This window comes from Scyliorhinus canicula, chromosome 5, assembly GCF_902713615.1.
Source record: "Scyliorhinus canicula chromosome 5, sScyCan1.1, whole genome shotgun sequence".
Lineage (NCBI taxonomy): Eukaryota > Metazoa > Chordata > Chondrichthyes > Carcharhiniformes > Scyliorhinidae > Scyliorhinus > Scyliorhinus canicula.
The window spans coordinates 199,626,034-199,653,264 of NC_052150.1; the positions used below are offsets into that span (position 1 = coordinate 199,626,034).

The 27,231-nt window shown below is 42.6% G+C and overlaps 1 protein-coding gene across 1 annotated transcript in view; it reads right to left on the reverse strand.

Annotated features, from left to right (window-relative positions):
• Positions 1-556: 556 nt before the first annotated feature.
• Positions 557-27,231, reverse strand: part of gtpbp4 (GTP binding protein 4) — a 45,687-nt gene continuing 19,012 nt past the window's right edge. Inside the window, 11 exon segments of the mRNA XM_038798333.1 lie at positions 557-2,238; positions 9,547-9,690; positions 12,648-12,713; positions 13,532-13,732; positions 14,455-14,555; positions 18,275-18,326; positions 18,406-18,480; positions 20,514-20,624; positions 21,908-21,997; positions 23,780-23,845; positions 25,732-25,923. Of these exon segments, the coding sequence (XP_038654261.1) occupies positions 2,086-2,238; positions 9,547-9,690; positions 12,648-12,713; positions 13,532-13,732; positions 14,455-14,555; positions 18,275-18,326; positions 18,406-18,480; positions 20,514-20,624; positions 21,908-21,997; positions 23,780-23,845; positions 25,732-25,923 (1,251 nt within the window). The 3' untranslated portion in view covers positions 557-2,085.

Consider the following 27,231-nt stretch of genomic DNA (forward strand, 5'->3'; position numbering starts at 1 on the left):
GCCGTAATCCCCACGACATTTTAAGGGTGGGCAATAAATTCTGGCCAAGCCAGCAATGCCCAAATCCCATAAATAAGTTAAGAAAACAAATTATTTGGACTCACACCGGTTCTTATTTCTGATGTGTGTGTTTCTCATGTTTTTTATTATTTTTCCTTGGGTTAAACTTTTTCTTTGATTCAAGAAAACCTGGATTAAATGAGCTCCTTAATAACAAAAAATAAATACATTTGGATTGGGAAAAAATATCCACGGAGAAAGAATTTTAAACAAACCTTCGATGCAACCAACAGAGGAGGTTGAACAAAAAGTGTAGCCAGCTCATTCCTCCTCACCCAGTCATAACAATACTTTGGTCATTTCAACCTATCACCGATGTGAAACCAACAGAGCATTGAAACAGTTCCATTAATCACTTAACCTCATGGAAAAACTGAATGTATAATATTTTGAAACTGAAACCAAAGTCATACAACATTACTACATCCCATAGCAGAAACATCAAAATATATTTTAATGATTAAAGTGTAGGGGAAAATTCAATAAACACAGCAAATTTGAACATTGAGCAATATTTTTATTTGAAGGGGACAGAATGGCGCATGAAAGATTGAAACAGGAGTTGGGAAAGAAACGCCCATTATGTCTACAAAATACCCAAACCATCATCTTCAGTTAGGAGAGGTGGAATGACTGAACTTGTTGAATATGACTACCTGAATCAAAAGCTGGAAGGGCTCGACTCAAGAGCCAAAATATTCTGCTTTCTTGTAACACAATTGAGAGCACTCACGGAGCTCTAAATGAGTAACAACAATATGATGGGTATTTACAGGATTTAATATAGCAAACGTTCCTTCTGAAATGTCATCCAAAATGTCTTTTAAGGATTAAAACATCTGAACATGTATTAGATGCATATATAATTTTTAAAAATATTTTTATCACCCAGTTCGATCTTTGAAAATGCACTTTTTTTTTTAAAATTAAATAAATTTAGAGTACCCAATTATTTTTTTTCCCAATTAAGGGGCAATTTAGCGTGGCCAATCCACCTAACCTGCGCATCTTTGGATTTTGGGGGTGAAACCCTCGCACACAAGGGGAAAGTGTGCAAACTCCACAAGGACAGTGACCCTGAGCCGGGATTCGAACCTGGATCCTCAGCGCCGTAGGCAGCAAGCACTAAACAAGTCAAAATTTATTTTCCATCTCCTTTTAAAAGGAAAATGCTTCAGTTGCTTGGTGTCATCTCATTTCATGTTGCAGAGGACACAACAGGAATAATACTTAAGGGAGCAATCACTTAAAGATACAGGTGTCAAAGAATATATTTTTCTTAAAATGTGGCAAAAAATTATCCTCCACCAAAAAGCATAAGGATAGGTTTGCTTTCAGTTTAAAGACAAAACAATGCACTGCGTGGCACTAATACCCCAGTGGAAGAGATCTACAAAAATGATCCAAACAGTACAAAAACTGACCTGAAGTAAACACAGCAGCAATATAAAGGCATTTTAAAACTGAGGAACGCCCAAAAATCCCTGGTCTTTCCAGACTCTGGATGTCTGGACGTGGTATCATGCATTAATAAACCAAATCGTAAACCCAGTTTTAACATCAATGAATACAAAGGCAGTCTTATTATAGTTATCATGGAAGCACTGATGATTCTGTTTACAATGTACATTCCTAAATTCTAGTCAGATCATCCAATTGCCGTCAACTGAGAATACCGCATTAGCGACTTTTCAAAGTAGCATTCTATCAGACCGTCCTAAATTACATAAATTTCATTTTGAAACACATGTTTCTTTTACATATTTATTATTGGAGGCCACAAAACACACGTTCATTAATAAGCAATCAAACCCTTGAATTTAACATCTGAATTAATTTTCTTTCCAAATCACAAAAGGCACAATTACATTCTTGACAAGCTACCTTGTATGTTCAAGATCTCGTCGCAATGAAATACTATTCCTTCCTTATATCACGTTACACAAGACGCATTAGTTCCTTTTCTGATGGATTACAAAAGGACACAACTGTCCTGAAATCTAGAGCACGATATTACTTTCTAGTTTATCTATGGTCCGCTTTACCCATTTTCCTCTTGCCAGCAAAAAGATGCTTCGGTTTAAGGTCAAATACATGTCGGTCAGCTTCACCTTTCCTGCCCAGGCGATTCATGTCTTGTTGGGAGTTCTTCATCATCTTCTTGACCTTGCTCAGCATCTAAACAAAGCAAAAGCATTTAAGTTTAAAAAATGCAACAACAAAAAAAAGGACAGTGGTAACAACTTAAATTTCTATAGCACCTCTAACATAATAGACCATCCCAATGTGTTTCACATGAACAGCAAGACAAAATTAAGACATTGAGCCATTAACATAAATTAAATGACCAAATGTTTTGTCAAAAAGATTTTCAGAATTGTCATAAAGGCTGAGATAGGCTGATAGTCAGAGATAGGCTGAGAGTCAAAGAGGTTTAGGGAGGCATTTCCAGAGCTTTGGGCCTAGGCTCGGTATCCAAAGGCATGGACACCAATGGTGGAATGCTTAAGATCAGTGATGCTTAGAAGACCAGGAGAGATGATCATAGGTATTTTGGACAATAGTGGGTCTGATGGAGATTCCAAAGGGAGGACCGAGGCCATGGAGGAGTTTGAAAACCAGAATGAGTATTTTAAACTCAACATGTTGCTTGATTGGGAGACAATTTTGGTTAGCAGGAACAGGGGCAATGGTTGAATGAGACGTGGTGCGAGTAAAGACATAGGCAACAAGGTTTTGGATGACCGCAAGTGTACCGAGGATAAAACACAGGTGAATGCCATGGGTATTTTGGAATAGACAACGGTTCCCGAAACTGGTAGTCATGCAAATGGCCAAGTAATATGGGTAAATAATGTAGAATCATAGAAGGCCATTCAGCCCACAAATCTGCACCGACCCTCTAAAGGAGCGTCCCACTCAGGCTCACTCCCCCACTCTATCCCCTTAACCCCACCTAGACTTTGGACACTATGGGGCAATTTAGCATGATCAATCTACATAACCCACACATCTTTGGACCGTGGATGGAAACCGGAGCACCCGGAGGAAACCCACGCAGACACGGAGAGAACATGCAGACGCCACACAAACAGCCACCCAAAATCAGAATCAAACCCAAGTCTCCGGTACTGTGAGGCAGCAGTGCTAATCACGATGCCATCCCAACAATAATACTAATCTTTATTGTCACAAGTATGCTTACATTAACACTGCAATGACATTACTGTGAAAAGCCCCGAGTCGCCACATTCCGGCGCCTGTTCGGTACACTGAGGGAGAATTCAGAATGTCCAAATTACCAATATCAGGATAGATTAAAAAATGACTGGGGTTTTCGTTCCTACAAATATGTCACGTAGAATAATCAACTCTAAAGCCCCCAAGATCTCAGAATCCTCCGTATAGTTAATGTTATAAGGGTAAGAGGGACATAGGACGGAAGGGCTGCATGGCAGCAGTGTTTAGCACTGTTGCTTCACAGTGCCAGGGTCCCAGATTCAATTCCGGCTTGGGTAACTGCATGTGCGGAGTCTGCATGTACTCCCCGTGTCTGTGTGGGCTTCCTACGTGTGCTCCGGTTTCCTCCCATAAGTCCCAAAGGCGTGCTTGTTAGATGAACTGGACATTCTGAATTCTCCCTCAATGTACCCAACAGGCGCCAGAGGGGCTTTCCACAGTAACTTAATTGCAGTGTTTATGTAAGCCTAGTTGTAACAATAATAAAGATTCTATCCCATTCCATGGGATAGAAGGCAGTCAATGCTATCTCTCATACACCATAAATGGCAATGACAAAATTAGTCAATGACCTTTGTGAAGTTGGCAAAAATAAGCAAAGACTTGAGCACAGATGAACTAACCCTGGAAGCATGACTCACCTCTGCGCCTACAGTGTAAATGAAGATATGCACAACACTGAGTAATGTGGAACACAGGAGCAGGAGTAGGCCAGTTGGCCCTTCAAACCTGCTCCGCCATTCAATAAGATCATGACTGATTTAGTTGTGGTCTCAGCTCCACTTTTCTGTCTGCACCCCATAACTCTACACTCATTTGCCTAAGAACAGTTACCTAACTAAGCATTGGATAAATGTTATGCCTCCAATACTTCCTGGGAAAGAGAATTCCTCATACCAAAGATCATTTGGGAGAAAATGTTTCTCCTCATCTCTGTTTTCAAAGGAACAAACCTTATTTATAAACTATGTCCTCAAGTTTTCATCTCCTCCACAAGAGGAATCATCCTCTGGATATCCACCTGATCAAGTCCCCTCGGGTGTTATACGACAATTTACAGTGCATTAGAAAGGATGCTGATTGGTTGGCAAGGAAACGCTGATTGGCAGAGGGGTTGCCATGGTAAAAGGTTTTCTTTTGGTTTGTCGAGAATGGGTCGCTAGGTATGATTATGTCACTTCTAGCAAGTTTGACTGATTATCTTCAATTGCTTGTTAGTGTAGCTATTAACTATTACCGTGTGGGCAATACGGTAGCACAGTTGCTTCACAGCTCCAGGATCCCAGGTTCGATTCCCGGCTTGGGTCACTGTCTATATGGAGTCTGCACGTTCTCCCCGTGTCTGCGTGGGTTTCCTCCCACAGTCCAAAGATGTGCAGGTTAGGTGGATTGGCCATGATAAATTGCCCTTAGTGTCCAAAAAGGTTGGGTGGGGTTACTGAGATATGGGGTTACAAGGATCGGGTGGAGGAATGGGCTTAGGTGGGGTGCTCTTACCAAGAGCCGGTGCAGACCCGATGGGCCGAATGGCCTCCTTTTGCACTGTAAATTCTATGATTAATGTATTTAAGATTGTTCAACAAGTGCTGCCCAATTGCAGAATCACATCTTTGTTTTGGGTGTTGCAAAATTGCCCCAGCTCTGTTCAAGTGTAACCCACCTAGTCCGTGCAGGTCCGACCTACCCCAGAGCTGGTCTCAATGTCCCAGGAATCTGAAACCCTCCCTCCCGGCACAATTATTCCAGCCAGGCATTCATTTGTTATATCCTCCTGTACTCAATTGTGCATTCTCCTAGGTATAATCCAGAGATTAGCATCTTTGAGGTGTTACTTGTTTGTTTCTTTCCTAGATCCATAAATTATGATTTAAGAGGCTCGACACTATCCTGGGCGAAGCAGCCGGCTTGATTGCTACGCCTTTCACAAACATTTAATCCTTCCACCATTGACGAACAGTGGCAGCTGTGTGTATCATCTCCAAGATGCACTGCAGGAACGGACCACAGTTCCTTTAGCAGCACCTTCCAAACCAATGACCAATACCATCGAGAAGGACAAGGATACCGGATATCCAAGAACACCACCACCACCTGGAGGATCCCCTCCAAGTCGGATTCCTGAGAACATCACCATCTGGACGTTCCCTTCCAAGTCACTCATCATCCTGACTTGGAAACATATTGCCGTTCTTTTACTGTTGCTGGGTCAAAATCCTGGAATTCACTCCTAACATCACTTTTGGTGTAACTACACCTCAGGGACACAGTGGCTCAAGAAGGCAGCTCACCACCACCCTCTCAAGAAAAATTTGGGGACTTCCGGTGGCGACTATGAGGTCGCACATTTGGTGGCTCCCGCTCTGGCTAAACATTTGGACCCCACCCCCCGACTTCGTTTGCACTTTTAAGCACTGGATTTGAAGAAACAGTGAACAAATGTTTGCTGTATATATTGGTTTATGGAACAGAGAGCCCGAAGAGATCGAAAGGGAAGAAACAAAAAGTCAGGGTCGAGCTGGCCTCTGCTGTTCCCGCCGGCGCGCTTCTCCACCAGTCCTGTAGTGACGGCGGCCCTTCGGATCTGGGGACAGTGGAGAAGGCATGTAGGAGCAACGGGAGCATTGGTCTGGTCCCCAATATGTGGGGGTATCGAGTATGGCGGAGGGCAGGGATTGAGCGGATGGGAGATTTGTTTTTGGAAGGGAACTTCCCTGGCTTGAGGGCGCTGGAGGACAAGTTTGGGTTGACGAGGAGGAATGAATTCCGGTATATTCAGGAGCAGAACTTTTTGCGCAGGCAGGTGCCATCTTTTCCACTCTTGCCACGAAGGGGGATCCAAGATAGGGTAGTGTCGCTAGGATGGGTGAGGGAGGGAAGTGTCTCGGATATTTACAAGGAGCTCATGGGGGCGGAGAAGATGCAGACTGAGGAACTGAGGCATAAATGGGAGGAGGAGTTGGGAGGGGAGATTGGGGAAGGCCTGTGGGCAGACACGCTGAGCAGGGTTAATGGGACTGCAACCTGTGCCAGGCTTGGCCTGATTCAATTTAAGGTCGTCCCCCGGGCCCACATGACAGTGTCCCGGATGAGCAGATTCTTCGGTGTAGAGGACAAGTGTGTAAAATGCCTGAGAGGACCGGCAGACCATGTCCACATGTTTTGGGCGTGTCCAAAACTTAGGAGATACTGGCAGGGGTGCGAGGACGTCATGTCTAGAGTATTGAACATAAGGGTGGCAATGGGTCCAGAGATGGAGATTTTTGGGGTTTCAGAGGCCCCGGAAGTCCGGGGGAAGAAAGAGGCCGACGTTTTGGCCTTTGCTTCCCTTGTAGCCTGGAGACAGATACTTCAAGCTTGGAGGGAGTCAAAGCCTCCAAAGTCGGAAGCTTGGCTGTCAGGCATGGTGAGTTTCCTGGGCTTGGAGAAAATCAAGTTCGCCTTGAGAGGTTCGTTGTTACGGTTCGCCCGGAGGTGGCAACCATTCATTGACTTCTTCGCGGAGAATTAATCGTCAGCAGGGGGGCGCAGGGGGGGTTAGGGGAATGTAGTAGAGGGTCAAGTCGGCAGATCTGGGTAGGACGGGTTAGGGAAATTGCACTGTGTACTTTGTTTATTGTACAGTCCTTTTGTTTCCACACTCTGTAATTCTACTATTTACAATGCCAAAAAATACCTCATTAAAATTGTTTATCAAAAAAAAAGGAAAAATTTGGGATGGGCAACAAATCCTAGTCGAGTCAGCGACATGCACATCCCATTAATGAATTTCTAAAAGCTCACTTCCCTCTTTCAACCCATGTTGTTGATACTGATATGGACCATGGCTGCTGGCTGTTCACCCTCCCTCCTCGGGTGTTCTGCAGCCACTCTGTGACATCGTTGACCCTGACACCAAGGACACATCATATCATCCTGGATTCAAGTCTGCAGCCACAGAAATATCTGCCTCTTCCCCCAACTATCAAATTTCCATCTATTGCTGGAGAAATTAATGGGACCAAAAGCCAATACTCCCCAGGGCCAGATAATCTACATCCCTGTGAACTGAAGGTGGTGGCTGTGGAAATAGTGATTGGTTGGCTGTCTTCTCCCAAAATTCTATAGATTCTGGGAAAGTCCCAGCAGATTAGAGGGTGGCAAATGTAACCACGTTATTTAAAAGAAGAGGGAGGGAGAAAACAGGGAATTTCAGACCGGTTAATAGTAGGGAAAACACCCGAGTCTATAATAAAGGATGCAACATTTAGAAAATAGTGTCAGGATTAGACTAAGTCAACATGGCTTTATTAAAGGAAAATGGTGTTTGACAAACCTATGGAGTCTTTTGAGGACGCAATTAGTAGAATAGATCACTGTGATCCAGTGGATATGGTGTATTTGGATTTTCAGAAAGGTTGTGATAAAGTCCCACATATGAAGTTAATGTGCAAAATTAAAGCACATGGGATGGGGGGTAATACATTGGCATACATTGAGACTTGGTTAGTAGACAGGAAAGAGTAGAAATAAATGGGGCTTTTTCGAAGTGGTAGGCAGTGACCAGTGGGGGCCCGCAGGCATCAGTGCCGGATGCCAGCTATTCACAACATAGATCAATGACATGGATGAGGGAACCAAATGCAATATTTCCAAGTTTGTTGGTGCATAAAACTTGATGGGAATGTGGGTGGTGAGGAGGTTGGTGACGAGGATATGGAGTGGCTTCTAGGTGATTTGGACCAGTTCAGTGAGTGGGAAAATACATGATGCATGCAGTATAATATGGCTGAATGTAACGTTATCCACTTTGGACAGAGAAACAAAATAAAAGTATTATTTAAATGGCGATAGATTGAGAAATGTTGACTTGTACCAGGACACCCAGGTCCCTTTGTATCAGTCATTGAAAGCAAGCATGCAGGTGTAGCAAGCAGTTTAAGAAGGCAAATGGCATGATGGCCTTCATTGCAAAAGGATTACAGGAGCATGGATGTCTTACTACAGCTGTACAGGGCCTTGGTGAGATCACACTTAGAACAGTGTGTGCAGTTTTGCTCTCCTTATCCAAGGATATGCTTGAAATAGAGGAAGTGCAGCCAGACTTATTTCTGAGATAGCAGGATTGTCACATGAAGGGAGATTGGGTCAACTGTGCCTGTATTCACTGGAATTTGGAAGAAAAGAGAGGATCCAACTGAAACGTATAGAATTCTGGCAGAGCTGGACAGACTGGATGCAGGATTGTTGTTTTGTCTGGCTGGAGTGGGGATTTAAAACAAGTGGTCACAGTCTCAGGGTACGGGGTTGGTCATTTAGAACCATAGAATTTCTACACTGGAGGAGGCTATTCAGCTCATCGAGTCTGCACCAACCCTCTGAAATAGTATCCTAACGAGGCCCATTCCCCACCCTATCCACTCAACCCCATCTAACCTGCTCATCTTTGGACCGTGGGAGGAAACCAGAGAACCCCAAGGAACCCACGCATACACAGGGAGAACAGGCACACTCCACACAGTCACCCAAGGTTGGAATTAAACCCTTCCGCTGCGAGGCAGCAGTGCTAACCACTGTGCCACCCCGGAGGAACATACGAGAAATACAGCACAGAACAGGCCCTTCGGCCCACGATGTTGTGCCGGACTTTTGTCCTAGGTTAATCATAGATCATAGAATTTTGGACACTAAGGGCAATTCATCATGGCCAATCCACCCAACCTGCACATCTTTGGACTGTGGGAGGAAACCGGAGCACCCAGAGGAAACCCATGCACACACGAGGAGGACTGAGATGAGAAGTATCTTCACTCAGAGGGTGGTGAACCTGTGGAATTCTCCACCACAGAAGGCTGTGGTCAAGTCACTGAATATATTTAAGAAGGAAATAGATAGATTTCCAAACTCTAAGGTGTCATGGGGTCTGGGGCGTGCACAGGTGTATGGTGTTGAGATACAGGATCAATCACAATCATATTAAATGGTGGAGCAGGCTCAAAGGATCGAATTACCTTCTTATACTTCTATTTTCTGTTCCTATGTTTCAATTCCAAAATGATCAAATTCCATCCAATCAACTAATCGCCATTGGTTCTATTTTCCAGTAACTTATTGTGATCAGTTTGCAGAAAATTTCTTACCGTAACAAACAAAATTATCGATAACTGTCTCAAAACATCTCAATGTTTTTGTTTCTGCTGAACTGCCTTTTGATTCTTTACAATTTACTTTTATTCAAAACAGCAATTCAGTTATGAATTGGAAACTAACCTTTTCATCACGTACACCAGAAAGATCACGCGGAGTGCGGGAAGTACTGCGACTGCGGACTTTAGATGTTGGTGGCTGAGATTCTTCACGTTTGCGTTTTCTGGTGACACTTCTGGAACGTCGAGCTTGTTGTGCATAATGTGTCTAAACAGTGTGGGAAAGAGTAAATTCACACTCAAGCAGCTTTTGAGCATTTAAACAATCTATTCAAATTATAATTTAATGTATTTGAAAACCTAAAGTTGTCACTTTCATTATATTTGTAATACCCAATTCAAGAATATAATTTTAAATACATTTCTAGGGTGTTACTAGATCTAACTTACTTCCTCATTGAGCAGTGAGGACTAGAACTACAAGCCACGACAAGGCCCGAGGGTTCCCACGGACGAGGAGCGGGCGGCACAGAAGTTCCTGGGTCTGAGAAAGTGCCCAGTGCGCCTATATAAAAACGAAATGGCGCAAAACGATGGGTCAGGTGACCCAAGCAGCAGGGTACCACATTGGAGAAGAGTACCAGACAAGGCAGGGAGAGGGGCCAGTCAGAGGTCTCAGAAAGAGAGGAGCAAAGAAAGAGACTCCCAGTAGTAAAAGAGCAGCAGTTGGTGGAAGAAGCCCTGGAGATCAAAGAAGGCAGCAGAAGATTGGTGATTCCGTGCTGCGGGCCTTTGGGGCAAAAGTGCCCCTTTGGAGCAGTAGTGTGCTGCTAAGTGCGGCTGACGGGCTACAATTGTGCTTGCGATTTGGTGTTGGCATGCACATCGGAACTCCAGGAGAATAGAGTCTGCAAGGTGCAGTCACGGGGCAGTCCAAATTGGATAAACTTTTGGACAGATTTCAAAGGCTAAATCTTCGACGGTAAAGAGTGGAATCTCTCTTGAGGGACCTGTTTATTGGCGGGACGTTTGCGGGCCTGGGAGAACTGGAAGATAAATTTGGCCTTCCCCAAGGGAACATGTTCAGATACTTGCAGGTAAAGGCGTTTGCTAGGCGACAGGTAGAGGGATTCCCTTTGCTGCCCTCGCAGGGGACGATGGACAGAGTGCTTTCAGGGGTGTGGGTCGGAGAGGGGAAGGTGTCTGACATCTATACGGTAATGCAGGAGGTGGGGGAGTCGTCAGTGGAGGAGCTGAAGGCTAAATGGGAGGAGGAACTCGGGGAGCAGATAGAGGACGGGACTTGGGCAGATGCCTTGGAGAGAGTCAACTCTTCCTCCTCATGTGCGAGGCTTAGTCTCATCCAATTTAAGGTGCTGCACCGGGCCCACATGTCCGGGACTAGGATGAGTAGGTTCTTTGGGGGTGAGGATAGGTGCACCAAATGTTCGGGGAGTCCAGCGAACCACGCCCATATGTTCTGGGCATGCCCAGCACTGGAAGAATTCTGGAAGGGGGTGGCGGGGACGGTGTCGAGGGTGGTTGGATCCAGGGTCAAACTAGGGTGGGGACTCGCGATTTTTGGAGTTGCGGTAGAGCCGGGAGTGCAGGAGGCGAAAGAGGCCGGTGTCCTGGCCTTTGCGTCCCTAGTAGCCCGTCGAAGGATTCTGCTACAGTGGAAGGATGCAAGGCCCCCAAGTGTGGAGGCCTGGATCAGTGACATGGCGGGATTTATAAAATTGGAAAGGGTCAAATTTGCCCTGAGAGGATCAATACAAGGGTTCTATAACCGATGGCAGCCTTTTCTGGACTTCCTGGCTCAAAGATAGGTAACTTGGTCAATAGCAGTGTCTATTCTGTCACTTTATTGTGTTAATTTGCATTGTTGTTAAAATGCTGTGTTGTTCATGGAGGTGGGGTGAATGTTTATGATTGTTAATATTATTGTTATTTTTGGTATTTTACTAAGGTGCGTTATTGTTGTATAAATTCAAAATTTTTCAATAAAAATTATTTCAAAAAAAAAAAGTGGAATCTCTCGTGAGAGAGAGTTTCAACAAGATTCGGTGACTCACATTGTTTCTGACGTCTGAGTGGGTTGCTGAGAAATCCATGGGATCTGTCTTGGTTGCATTTGCTATTCAATGTGTAGTGTGTGTTAAACCACGTTTGCCCATTAACTCACATTTATCTCATATTAATCCTGAATGTTAGTGTATAATATATTGTAGTGTTTCATCTCTAACTTGTACAGTAAAGATTATTTTATTTGTTAAAAAACAGTGATATCTTGTGGCTTTATTGTCTTGGCAAATGCCTTGAACCTCAAACTTTATCCGGATTGTTCCAAGAACTTGAGATGGGGGGGGGGGTCAGGTCTAGGGTCATAATAAGTGGCACATTATTGTAATATAATCGAAGGAATCGCACAAAAAGACAATTTCCAAATTGCCACTATTTTCAACAAAGGGCACAGTTTGTGACTCTCAAACTATAGTATTGCATTTCAAAACGGGATTAAAATGCCCCCTCTTGACAATTTTTTTTCACTGCTTGCAATATATTTATCAATACGTCACAAGGTAAAATGGAACTCGACTCACTAAATCAGAGGATAACCTTTAGTGACAGCTAGAATGAAAAAATTCATAAGCCTTCCTGTCCAATTGTCCGTCATTATCTGCTGTGTATTATTAATTACTGACATGATCGGCATCAAAGTATTCCTGCTACTCTAGTCATGAGATGAAGAAACCGATATGCATGTGGACAAGACATTAGTATACAAAACCATGTTACCATATTTTGCCAATTTAAAGCAAATATTCACATTGCATGCTTTTCATTATTTATGACATAATTCAGGTACAGTTTTAAATGCATTTTTTAGACAAATACCGCAAGCCATTTTGCAACCAACGGGATATCTTCTCCATGATCTGCAACAAAGCAATTGTGTGATTCAACAACAGCTTGTCCAGTTGCTTGGATATGTTTGGAGATTAAGCTGAAGTGAGGAAGGAGATGAAAGAAAAATATTCTTCATAATTCTCCTGCCTTTCTGGAAGGAAGCACGACATTTTCCACAAAGCCTCTTGACAAAAACCCCAACAAAACATAATGAAAACACAGATATCCACTGGTCTTGGGCTGCCACAATCATAGCTTTTCTCTTTTTGAATGAACTACTCAATTGTAAATAATATTTCTTTAAAAAAAGTTTACATTATCTTTGTTTTCCATGTCTAAGCCAAGCGACCCCATCTCCTTTTCCAAAGTTTTTCGTTCAACCTGAAAAATAAAAAGCTTCATTAGAGATTGTTTTTCAACTTTCCAGGAGAATATTGTTTCTTGTCACCCAACTAGTCCATCAGCGGTCATCCTTCCTTTTAGAAAATCAATGCCATAATTGTCGAAGAACCATGCATTGTTGCAGGCAATAACATTGACCGTTGCAAACCCATTCATTATTCAATAACTATAACTCGAAAAGAGGGTTGAAATGAAAAAAATGAAATGAAAATTGCTTATTGTCACGAGTAGGCTTCAATGAAGTTACTGTGAAAAGCTCCTAGTCGCCACATTCCGGCGCCTGTCCGGGGAAGCTGGTACAGGAATCGAACCGTGCTGCTGGCCTGCTTTAAAAGCCAGTGATTTAGCCCAGTGAGCTAAACCAGTCCCTAGAGGTTGTCTCCTCTCTGACATATTTAAGGGCAATTCATGGTATTGATGATCTCAATTGGCTTTCAAGTGGTACAAACGTACAGCACAAAACTGTAGAATGAGTTACATATCAGTGAGTTCACTCAGAAAGACTGTAAATACAATGAGTAGAGGTAACTCTTGTCCCACATGTGAATAATGGTTACCTGGGCAAGGTGACTGGATCCAAATCCAAGTTTACTGGACAATTCCACTTGTCCTGTACACTCAGATGATCACTGGAATCATTTAAATGTGGGAAAACAAAGTGATCACTGATGTGCCAACATACTCAAGAACTTTAAAAATTAAATTTATTACCCATGTTGTTCAATACCACACACACACACACACACACACACACACACACACACACACACACACACACACACACACAAAGTACTTGCCTTCTTAGCAGTTCTCGGCATTGTGGGACCTTTTTTGGTTTGTTTCTCTCTGGATATCAAGATTCGCATCTTTTTCTTCTCCCTTATCTGAACGGCCAACTGTCTGATGTCCCTCATTTCTTCATCCTCACTCTCAGAGTCAGAATCGTATTCACCTGCCACTTGTTTCAGCTCTTCTTCTTTTTCCAGCTGTTCAAGTTTCTGAAAAGAAGCATTTACATCTTGCTCTTTTAAAAGATGGACACCAAATCCAAAATCAGTGAATACTGACAACTTCGTCCAGAAAAAACAATGCAGAAGTTTAAATACTGTACCATACATGCAGTTAATTCTTAGCTGAAATAACTTGCAAAATAAAATATAAAATACATATAATAAAATATCCAGCAAAAAATACACAGTGTATTGTACAGTAATTTCAGATTGACCAGGCTGTGGTGACAGAATTTGGTGAGTGCAGTTTTCAACTGAAATCCAGAATTACCTGCACTGGCCAACTTATGCCACTAGGTGGGGTCCAGGACTTCAGTGGGAGATCAGCATGGGTGAAGAGCAGAGGCAGCTGCAGAGTGAGTAGCCAAGAGGAGCAGAACAAATCCCAGAAGCGGTTGTGGGAGGGAGGGCCTGGGAGCAGGACAGAGGGAGGGGGAACTGAGGGAGAAGCCAGAAGAGCTGGGCGAAAGGTTTTGTGAGCAGACAGATCACAGAAGAGGAAATCTGTGGCAAAGTTACTGTAAAACTGGTAAAGTTAAATGTACTGACACCACTTTATTAACGACATTAAAGTGAATCTACATTAAATGAGTTGTAAATTATTGTTCAGCACTTGATGTGTTCAAATAATCCAACTCAGTAAAGTTCTGGTTACTTGTCAAAACATCAAATTTGTTTTTTTTTTATTGCAGAATACAATTCTCACTCACCTTCATAATGTCAGGGTCAATGAAATCAGCTATGTTATGACCTTCCCATATTTCAGGGATCAGATCGTGCTTCTCTGATGCGTTCATCAAATCCCAGTATTCTAAAGAGTGAACAGATATTATTTACTGAGGTGTAAAGATTTGATAACTTAGCAGCAATATTACCTCAGCACTACCTGCAAGGAGACAGGCAAACACCCAAACTCCAGTCACCTGAATATTCATGTGTTCAGCTGCAAAGTAGTTTTACTAAAGTTGGCAACAATACCTGGAAAGGATTCTTTCCCACATCACACTTCCCAATGAAGTAACCAAACAGCAGCATCCAAACATAGCTACTTGCCAGGCCTTCAAATATATGCTGTAAGTAAAACTCCCCACGCCCATTAAGACAAATTATGTTATCAAGCTGTCTGATGTCAGTCATCAAAAGAGTCATAGTCATTGAGTCATGAGGTTTACAGCATTTAAACAGGTCCTTCGGCCCAACTTGTCCATGCTGCCCAGTTTTTAACCACTAAGCTAGTCCCATTGCCCGCATCTGGCCCATATCCCTGACTATCTTCCTTATCTATGCCCCCCATTATATTATAGACCTCTACGAGATCACCCCGAAGCCACATACGCACCAGGGATAAAATTTCTAGTCTATCCAGCCTCTCCTTATAACTCAAACCATCAAGTCCCAATAGCACCAGAGTAAATCTTTTTTTTTTAAATGTATTTTATTACAAATATGTATTAAAACAGGTTACAACAAATAAACACCCCGGGAAACATACTTCCCAGAAATCAACTATATAGTCTATACAAATTTTTCCCCTTTTTCACCCCCCCACGGCGATGAACAGCTCCTCAAACATGGTCACAAACACCCCCCACCTTTTCTCAAACCCATCTGCAGAGTCCCTTAACTCCTGCTTTATCTTCTCTAACTGCAGGAAGTCATGCAGGTCATTCAACCTAGCCGCTACGCCCGATGGCAATGCCGACTGCCACTCCAGTAAAATTCGCTGCCCTGTATTCAGAGAGGTAAAGGCCACAACATAGACCTTCCTCCTCTCCCTGAGCTCCGGCTTTTCTCAAACCCCAAATATCGCCACCAAAGGGTCCGGGTCCACCTCCTCCTCCACTATCCTGGCCAAGACCGCGAACACTCCCACCCAGAATCTTCCCAATTTTTCGCAACCACAAAACATGTGCGGGTGATTCGCTGCCCCCCACCCACACCTCACACTCATCTGGTATCCCCTGAAAGAACCCACTCATTCTCGCCCAAGTCATATGCACCCTGTCCATCACCTTAAACTGCATCAGGATCATCCTTACACAAGAGGAGACCCTATGCAGTGCCTCACTCCATACTCCCCAATTGATCGCCCCTCCCAACTTTGCTTCCCATTTATAATAATATAATAATCTTTATTGTCACAAGTAGACATACATTGACACTGCAATGAGGTTACTGTGAAAAGCCCCTAGTCGCCACATTCCGGCGGGAACACAGAGGAAACCGGAGCACCCAGAGGAAACCCATGCTGATGCAGGGAGAATGTGCAGACTCCACACAGACAGTGACCTAAACCGGGAATCGAACATGGGACCTTGGAGCTGTGAAGCAAAAGTGCTACCCACTGTGCTACCATGCTGCCCCATTTCTCCTTGATCTTCACCACCTGCTCGCCTCCCTGCTCCCCCAGCCACTTGTGCATATCCCCAATTCTTCCCTCCCCTTCCACATCCGGAAGCAGCAGTCGCTCCGGCAGGGTATATCCCGGTAACCGAGGGAACACCCCCCTCCAGACCTTTTGCGCAAAGTCCCTAACCTGCAGATATCTGAACTCACTCCCACCCCCGGCAGCTCTACCCCCTCCCGTAGCTCCTCCAGACTGACAAACACTTCCTCCAAATACAAATGCCGCAGCTCGACCAATCCCACTTCCCTCCACCTGTATACACTATCCATCCCCCCCCAGCTCAAACCCATGATAGTAAATCATTTCTGCACTCTTTCTATTTTAATAATATCCTTTCTATAATAGGGTGACAAGAACCGTTCACAGTATTCCACGTGTGGCCTTACTAATGTCTTGTACAACTTCAACAAGACGTCTCAACTCCTGTATTCAATGTTCTGACCAATGAAACCAAGCATGTCGAATGACTTCTTCACCAACCTGCCACCTGTGACTCCACTTTCAAGGAGCTATGAACCTGTATTCCTAGATCTCTTTGTTCTGTAACTCTCCCCAATACCTCACATTAACTGTGTAAGTCCTGCCCCGATTCGATCTACCAAAGTGCATCATCTCACATTTATCTAAATTAAACTCCATCTGCCATTCATCAGCCCACTGGCCCAATTGATCAAGATCCCGTTGCATTCCTAGATAACCTTCTTCACTGTCTACTATGCCACTAATCTTGGTGCGCTCTGCAAACTTACTAACCATGTCTTCTAAATTCTCATCTAAATCATTAATATAAATAACAAACAGTGGACCAAGCACTGATCCCAGAAGTTGCTCACAGGCCTCCAGTTTGAAAAACAACCCTAAACAACCATCCTTTGTCTTCTGTTGTCAAGCAAATTTTGCATCCAATTGGCTACCTCACCCTGGATCCCGTGAGATTTAATCTTGTGCATCAAAACATCGGATCATCTTGTCATCCTAGATCAGGAGACAATGATATTCCACGGACAAGCACAAACACATGAAAGAAGCCTTATTATGAGTGTTGTGAAATTTGACTGAAATCTGAGTTTGTTGTAAGGCAGTTTTTACTTGTGCAGCAACACGAGCTCTTCCTGTGCATGTGCAGCTGCAGTCTCTGTCTGTGTCACAATGTCAGCTACTTGCATTAAAATGAACTAGTTGGCTTGACTAAGTTCAAGTTATCCATTCTTATGTCAGTTCAATCCTTGGCCAACTTCAAGTTCTTGTGCATGATTTACGTTTAATTTATCAACTGTTTTCTCCTCTGTAAAACATGCAAGCAGGAAATTTCAGAAAATGAGATCCCCAACATTCACTGAACTCAAAAGGAGAACGGATTGCAATATGTTGTTTAAGGGCACATTTTGGTACAAGGCAATATTTTAAAAAGTAATTTGAAAATGTTTCAGAAAATTACCCAATGTGGGACTTGAGCCCATGATCCTTGAGTGAGAGTCCCAGTAGCTGCCAACTGAGCTAACTGGCTATTACTTCCACAAAAAACATGAATGGAAACAGTTCATTTTCAAGACTATGGTTATGTAGGTCAAGCCTGCAGGTCTCCAAGCAATGTAACTTGTGGGAAATGGATGTGGAGCGCAAAATAAACTCGCTGGGACCCCAGATTCAGAACTTTTGCTGTCGACCAGAAAAGATGTCAGGAAGAATTGTGCCTGTGCCAATGGCCGCAGTGTTGACCGAGTGCACATGCAGTAGTTCTTCCTGGTCAGAAGCAGGAGTCATAGTGTTACTGTAATTTCATAACCAATTATGAAGTTGGTTAATAATTATAGATCTGCAAAGAACATGCAACAAAAGTCGCCTTTCATTACGCTCTGTTCATCTTCCTTCCCCATTTACAAATTACCGTACAAACACCTTCCTAAAATCAAAAGTAACATTTTGCCGATGCCCCTAATTAAAACTTTGCTCACCATATGTCTACCTATTGGTGACCATCAATTAATCGAGCACAATGTATAAATTTTAATGTGAATAATGTTTCTTAAATGTGCAAAGCATCAAGTATAATTTTAACATGTATTATTTTATTTGTTGTAATGTGCCAATTAGGTAACAAAAAATGTCAAACAATTACTTACTCTGGAGGTCCAGAACATAATCATCACCCGTCTCCAACTCCAAGTCCCGCCTCTGTAAAAGACAGCCTCTTAGATAACAAAGCAATGACAGAAATTTGGATCAATAGGTTACAACTTAACTCCTCACTAACCGATTTGCGTTGTGGAGCATCAACCTCCATTTTTCTGCGCTTGGAAGCTCCTTCAGGTATCCAGGGTGGCCTCTCCTAAGAAAAAAATGACAAGACAAAATAAAACAATCTTTGACACAGATTTAACGAGAGATGTCTGAAAACACACAAAACTGGGAACGCGCTATTGTGCATTAAAAAAAATAGAACCAAGAATAATATCAGCGCGTCATTGTGCTTAATCATACAAGCCAACCCAGCCCAAGATGATTCTTGATTTAATCCCTCATCTGTAGCACTTCAGCCAGGGTGATAATGTCACAATTTGTCATAGCACCCTAAGGGTAAGCAAGAAAAATAGAAGAAGAAAAATAATGCCAGTATATCTCCTGCAATTTGCTCTCCAGTGATCCCTGTTGGAAACATCTGTGAGCACCAAATGGAGGTGAAATGATGACATTGACACTAGGGCAGCACCACTAAACATCAAGACTTATATTGGAAGAAATACCATTTGGACCAATTCCCTGAGGATGCTGTGGTAAAACCAATCTCGATTATATACATATTGTCAAAACATTTCTCCCTCTCTTCGTATCCTAACCCTGAAACCATAAGATGTAGAAGTAGACCATTCAGCCCAATGAGCCAGCTCCGCTGGAGATCATGACTGATCTGATATAATCCTCAACTCCACTTTACTGCCTTTTCCCCATGACCCTCGATTTCCTTACCTGATTGAATATATACAAGGGATAAATTGAATAAGGCTTGAACATATTTAATGTCCCAACTTCTACAGCCCTCTGCAGTAAGGAATTGCACAGATTCCCTACCCTCGGAGAAGAAATCCTCCTCATCTCTCTCTTAAATGGGTGACCCCTTACTCTGGAATTAATGTCCTCTCTGGTCCTAGACATTCCCACAAGGGGAAACAACCTCTCAGGATCTACCCTGTTCAGCCCCCTGATTATCCTATGATCCACTAAGGTCCCCTTCTCATTCTTCTAAACTCCAGGAGTACAAGACCTACCTACTTAACCTCTCCTCCTAAGAAAATCCCTCCATAGCTGGAATCAATCTCAGTGAACCTTCTGGGCTTCCGTAGTCTTCCTTAATCTTACTCTAGAGGCAGGGATCATTTTTGTTGGTGCTACATTTCTTAATTTTGCGAGGCTCTTTAAACAGGTGGTTGTTTGCCTACCTTAATCTCTTTTGCCATCGATCTTGCCCATCATCACCAGAATTTTAAAATCATGATTTCTCATTATGTGCCCAAGAAATTCCAACCGTCTCTTCCTATTCTTGATCACCAGAGCTATTCTGGTCACTGATTTTAGTTGCAAATCTTCACTGTCGTGACTCGTCCAAGACATCTTCAATATGCTCAAAAGCTACAACTCAATTTTATCCTGCATTTGCTTCGCTGATCGGCCAACACTCACTTTCATCAAAATCAGTGTGATGCAGCATTCCAGGATGCTGTTTTGTTTTCATGGCTAACTTTCTTTTCTGGCTCTTAATCTTTTTCATTTTTTGAAATGCTTCTTTGGCCATTCCAATCCTTTGTCTTATTTCTTGTCCAATGTTAGCACACTTACTAGGTAACAATATTTGTCTATCTGCTTGATCATTTCATGCTCCACTTTGATCCTGCAATCTGGTATGGTTTTATTTTTGGACACTACTAGATATTTTATTTTCTTACAATTTATGCTGGGCTCTTTCTTCCCACTTTCACCCACTACTCCATCTAAAATCTTTTGCAGTTTTGCTTCAGAGTTTGCAATAAGAATGGTGCCATCCGCACATTTTAGATTATTTAGATAAAAAATCATACTTTTAGAAACAACAAGATGGAAATGCTAGATAAACTTAAATGCTGGTGGCAGGTGTGTGGGGGGGGGGGGGGGGGGGGGGGGGGGGGAGATTGAGAGAGAGAGAGAGAGAGAGAGAGAGAGAGAGAGAGAGAGAGAGAGAGAGGAGTGAAAGAGGGGCAGGAATCATATCTGCAGATACAGTTCACTTCTCCGTAAAATTAAACCACCCATTTAAACATTGATATTGAGAGGCTGTTGCACAACACACGATTACTGCACACGGTGTAAAAAAACAATGATTTAACTCACCTTTTGATCTCTTTTTGATGGGACAGCTAGATGGAGTCTGTTCAGTAAATCATTCACCTTCTTGCCTCTCATTTTGCTCTCAACACGATGAGTAAGCAGCCTATCACATGCCTAACATTAATTGCAGATCAGTTTTAACAATTTGAGGCTTACATTTTCTTGAACAACAAATTCCTGAACAATAAAAACACATTTCAATGCTTTCAAATTAACTTCATCCATTAATGTGCAAGACTTTAGACTGCTAATTTAAATTAATCTGCTGGATCAGGTCATTGGATGCAGTTTACTCCAGTTTGAGAAGTTTTTTTTTATAAATTTAGATTACCCAATTATCCACCTACTCTGCACATTTTTGGGTTGTGGGGGCGGAACCCACGCAGGCACGGGGAGAATGTGCAAACTCCACACGGACAGTGACCCAGAGCCGGGATCGAACCTGGGACATCAGCGCCGTGAGGCGGTTGTGCTAACCACTAGGCCACCGTGCTGCCCTCAGTTTGAGAAGTTAACTGAAAATGAAAAAAAACAACTCCTGAAATAGTTTCTTGCAATTTCATTTGGAATCTTGCTGCTTCCATCCACCCGGTTTGCAAGTTTAACAGCTCCACCTTCCCTCTCCTCTCAGGTCACTTCACCCTACTCCGAGCAAAGGAGGTAGCAAGTCTCCAGCTCAAGCACTTCCTTTAGACGGTAGCATGGAGAAGGCCGGGTCCATGGAGAAGGCGAACCAGAACAAGATCAATTATAACTGAGTCGAGGGCAGCATGGAGGTGCAGTGGTTAGCAAGGACCGGGGTTCGATCCCGGCTCTGGGTCACTGTCCGTGTGGAGTTTGCACATTCTCCCAGTGTCTGCGTGGGTCTCACACCCACAAGCCAAAGATGTGCAGGGGAGGTGGATTGGCCGCGCTAAATTGCCCCTTAATTGAAAAAATTAATTTAAAAAAATTTTTTTTAAAAATAAATTTAATTACCCAATTTTTTTTTCCAATTAAGGGGCAATTTAGCGTGGCCAATCCACCTACTCTGCACATTTTTGGGTTGTGGGGGCGAAACCCACGCAGACACGTGGAGAATGTGCAAACTCCACACGGACAGTGACCCAGAGCCGGGATCGAACCTGGGACCTCAGCGCCGTGAGGCGGTTGTGCTAACCACTAGGCCACCGTGCTGCCTAATTTTTAAAATTATAACCGAATCGAAATATCCTCCGAGCTTCAATAAGCAGACCAACATCACAAAATTGTTAAAAGGCTAGTTTTACAAATAAAACTATTACTGTATAATTCTTGTAGTTAAAAAAAGACCTGTTCTTTCTGCTATTGATACCGTGCTAATTATCATGCAAATATCATACCACAAAACGAGAACTTCGAACGGGGAAAAAACAGACCTCAGTTTTAACTTTAATAATTCCCTCCTCTGTCAAAGTACTTGTTTCTGTTACAGTAATTCCATCCGCCATAAAATCTGCAAAGACTTTCTGCAACAACAGGTAAAGCATAATTGTGATTAAATAGCCATAATTCAATGAGATCTTACACCCTGACTCATCAAAGCTCAGCCTTTAAGAGATGGTTACCATTAAGCACCATTTGTTTAAAGGTGAAATTGGACACAAATGTGGATGGCAGCTCATGAATACTCAAAAAAAGTCTCAAAAGTCACGACAAAAAAAGTCAAGCAACACCCCCTAAACATTTTCAGGGACTTTTTAAAGTCATTGCCTCAGGTCCTGCAGAGGGCAAATGCACTGGTTGTCAGTCTGAGTCATTCTCCTGCCCATAACCATCGAGTCTGCTCCGTCATTTGATCATGGCTCATATGTTCCTCATTCCCATTCTCCTGCCCACAACTCTTTATCTCCATATTAATCAAGAAATCCCCTAATTAATCAAGAAATCCCCATATTAATCAAGATGTCACACACAGGCCACACAGGGTAAGGGCAAGTTTTCTTCCCTAAATAACATTAAGGAACTCGTTCCATTTTTATGACAATCTATTGTCAGTTACACTGATACCAGTTACTAATTTTCAACTTTTAAAAAACGGATTTTAAATTTTCAAACTACCAGTGTAATCTGAATTCATACTCTCTAGATTATGAGCCCAGTACAACCACTACAATAGCATACCCAGGCGCGCAAGAATGCTATACAATTATCAGAGAAATGTTTTCAATCAAGATGCCAAATGTAAAGTGTGTGCCTTACAAAAAATTAAATATATTGAAAAAATATGGGCCTACAATAATCTTATGCTCAGGACAGGATAAGGATACCCTGAAGTATTCTTCATTTAAAATAATTTAGCTTTGGTGTATGAAAATGCAAGTCTGCAAGGTGTCTGACATCTACCAGATGATGCAGGAGGTGGAGGAGGTGTCGGTAGAGGAGCTGAAGGCTAAGTGGGAAGCGGAGCTGGGGGAGCAGATTGAGGGGGGGACATGGGCGAACGCCCTGGAGAGGGTGAACTCCTCTTCTTCATGTGCAAGGCTTCGCCTCATCCAGTTCAAGGTACTGCACAGGGCTCATATGTCCGGGACGAGGATGAGCAGGTTTTTTGGGGGCGAGGACAGGTGCATTAGGTATTCAGGGAGCCCAGCGAGCCATGCCCATATGTTTTGGGCATGCCCGGCACTGGGGGAATTCTGGCAGGGGGTGGCGAGGACGGTGTCGAGGGTGGTAGGGTCCAGGGTCAAGCCAGGATGGGGACTCGCGATATTTGGGGTTGGGGTGGAGCCGGGAGTGCAGGAGGCGAAAGAGGCCGGTGTTTTGGCCTTTGCGTCCCTAGTAGCCTGGCGGAGGATCTCGTTGCAATGGAAAGATGCGAGACCCCCAAGCGTGGAGACCTGGATCAATGACATGGCGGGATTCATTAAGCTGGAGAAGGTCAAATTCGCCCTGAGGGGGTTGGTACAAGGGTTCTTTAAGCGGTGGCAGCCTTTCCTCGACTTTCTGGCTCAACGATAGGGAACTAGGTCAGCAGCAGCAGCAACCCGGGGGGGGTTCAGGGGGGCATTGTTTATGTTAATTTAATTTATCTTTAATTTATTTTGTTGTTCATTGGGTTTGGGGGGGGTGGGGGGGTTCGCGATATGCGTTGTTACGGGTCCGGGGGGTGTTTATTATTGTTATTATTTTTGTTCTGTTGTTATACATTTGTCAAAAAATTTCAATAAAAATTATTTAAAAGAAAATGCAAGTCTGCAGTAAATGTTGGTTTTAACACTTTGCACGGTCAACCAAAAAAAGGTACTGACCTTCTGTTCTTCAGTAAGTTCATCTATCTTCTTCACATCAGATTTATTTGCAACAATAATAAGGGGCTGAAACATTAAAGACAGCGAAATGAAGTAAACCAACTTTCTTCAATACAGATACATTGATTGAAATATTATATATAGAATTACAATTCAGATCGAGCCATTTGTACTTTTTAAAAATTCACCCACAGGATCTGGGAATCCCCTGGCAAGGGAGGTATTTATTACCATCCATAACTGCCCTCCTGAATCTGGTGGCAGGCTACCTGCTTGAACTACCACGTAAGACCATAACAAAAAGGAGCAGAATTAGGCCATTTGGCTCATCGAGTCTGCTCCGTCATTTGATCATTGCTCATATGTTCCTAATTCCCATTCTCCTGCCCATAACCCCTTATCTCCGTATTAATCAAGAAATCCCCTTATTAATCAAGAATACCAGATTTGTGTTTGAACTGCTGTTGCCTACAGGGCGACAGACCAAGAGCTGGATGGTGAAATCAGACAGAATAGTTATTTCTTAGAACATAAGAACTAGCAGCAGGAGCAGGCAATTTAGCCTCTCGAGCCTGCTCCTCCGTTCAATACTGATCATGGCTGATCTCATCGTCGCTTCAACTGCACCGTCCTGTCCGTTCTCTGTAACCCTTCAAACCTATTACCAATTAAAAATCTATCTAACTCCTCCTTAAACTTAACTCACTGTCCCAGCATCACCACATTCTGGGGTAGCGAATTCCAGATTCACAACCCATTGGGAGAAGTAGTTTCTCCTCATTTGTTATAAAATTTGCTACCCCTTATCCTGAGACTATGACCTCCTGTTCCAGAATGCTCCATAAGTGGAAAGATCCACTCCATGTCTACTTTATCCATACCTTTTATCATCTTATATACCTCAATTTGCCTCCCTCATTCTTCTAAACTCCAGAAAGTATAGGCCTAAACTGCTCAATCTCACTTCATACGACAAACCCCTCATCTCTGGAATCAATCTAGTGAACCTCCTCTGAACTGCCTCCAATGCCATTACATCTTTCCTCAAATAAGGGGATCAAAACTGTCCACAATATTCCAGGTGCGGTCTCACCAATGCCGTTTATAGTTGCAACAACACTTCCTTACCTTTATACTCTATTCCTTTAGCTATAAATGTCAACCACAGACTGTGTGGTGTTCAGCATTCTTTGGCACAATGGTTTGGTAGAACTGAATGGCTCACTGGGCCATTTCAGAGGGCAGTTGAGAGTCAGTCACATTGCCAATACTTGGGAGTTACACACAGCCTAGACCAGGTAAGGATGATAGATTTACTTCTTAAAAGATATCAATGACTCAGGTGGGCTTTTAATAACAATGCAGTATTTCCATGATCATTGTTACTCCTATTATCTTTTTAAAATCCAGATTTAATTGATGAAGTGAATTTAAATTACCCAGGGCCTTGGTGGGATTTGATCTCCTGGCTCTGCACTATTGGCCCACATCTTCCCTTCAACCACTAAAGAAACCATTTTGAAATTAACACATTCATTAATTAGGATAGTGCATTCCCACAACCTCACACTATCAGGTTATCAGTCTTAAATCTTTTTCATTTAATCATAATTATGTGCCTTCGACTACTGAACTATTTACCATCAAAATTTAAACACTACCAAAGCATTTCTGTTCTAACAAAAACTGACCCAAATGTAGGCACTTCATATCTAATGAGATGAAGTGAAAAGTCAAATGAGAACTAGATTGAAAATGGCGCTTTCACAACTTTGCGATGTCCTGCTCACGTTACAGCCAATTACTTAATTATCGCAGGAAACATGACAAGCCAATTTGCAAACAGCAAGTCCCCTGAACAACAATGAAATAATGATCAATGAAATCAATGAAATAACCAGAAAGTTTAAAAGTTTAAACTTAATTTTATATGCGCGAAACAAAGATTTTACCTTATTGGCAAAGAGAGGCCGAATATTTCTGAAGAGCTCTAGCTGCGCCTCCACAGTGTGACCACACTGCTCTGACACGTCCATCACATATAGCACAGCAGCACGGAGATGAGCTAGGGCAGTGATTGCCTGCATCTCAATGGTATTCCGCTCCTCCAATGGATGATCCAAAACACCAGGTGTATCAACGACCTAATCCAGGAAAATTATCGCCTTTAGTGCAAGTCTTTCCTCAATGTTTATTTTTCATTTGAGAATTTACTACAGCATTGAACCATGTCAACACACTATCTTTCAAAACCAATCATATCAGGCACTAAATAAAAGCATAATCGAAGTACTCTAATGGTAACCATTTTGTTAAACAAGTGTAAAAACTGCTTTGTACAAAATGAGATTCTGGTCCTTTATGAAAGGAGGACACCGTGAAAGATTCTCAGCTTCACGCCAATTTATACAGTGCACATTCTCTTCGAGCAACCAGAGGAAAAAATTCAGAGGGTGAAAATAGCTACCAGTAAGTCACTGCCGTGTTAAAAATATTAAACAATTTCCAAAGTCCCCCCCCCCCCCTTTTATGAAGACATGTGCGAAGCATTCATAGACTTTCCTCCTCCACTCACAGGTTAGCCTTTGGTCTATAATTCTCCCTCTTCCTTCCTTTGCTATCCTTCCACTCCTATGGACTTATGAAACATCTTTGGGGTTCCCCTGATTTTACTTACCATTTTTCATGCCCTTTCTTTAATTTTAATTTCACACCTATACTTTTTATATTCCTCTTAGATTACAGTAGCTTTCAGCTCTCGGTGTGTCACATAAGCTTCCCTTTTTGTTTTATCTTATCTAACAAGCTCCTGGACATCCAGAGGGCTCAAGAAATGCACCAATTCACATTTCATCTTCTATGTGTCTGCTTCGTTCACCCGTCTATGGTCTCCTGAAGTCTATTACTATCTTCCTTATTGCGGAATACATTCTCATGTTTTGTGACATATATTATGTCATGAATATACCCAAATCCAGGATATTTATATCAAAAAAGCAATGATTTTAATATTGATCCTGTATACAAGATCACAAGAATTAGGAAGAGTAGGCCATTCGGCCCCTCAAATCTGCTCTGCATTCAATAAGATCACGGCTGATCTGACTGTGGCGTCAACTCCACTCCTCCTGTCTGTCTCCATAACCCTCAACTCCTTTAAACAAAAATCTATCTAACTCAGCCTACAGTATATTCAATGACCCACAAGATCTCCGTGGAAGAGAACTCTACAGATTAATAACCCCACGAGAAAAACATTTATCATCAAATGTGTTTTGAAAGTACACATTATCAACTGCAGTAATAATTCTGTTACTTCAAAAAACTCATATTAATCAAACATGATTTGTCTTCAGCAAATCTGTTCTGGCTGTCACTTACAACACATCTAATTAATTTTTGTTTCAGACTTTGTCTCTAATTTCCTCACTACCCACAATAGGCTAACTGTA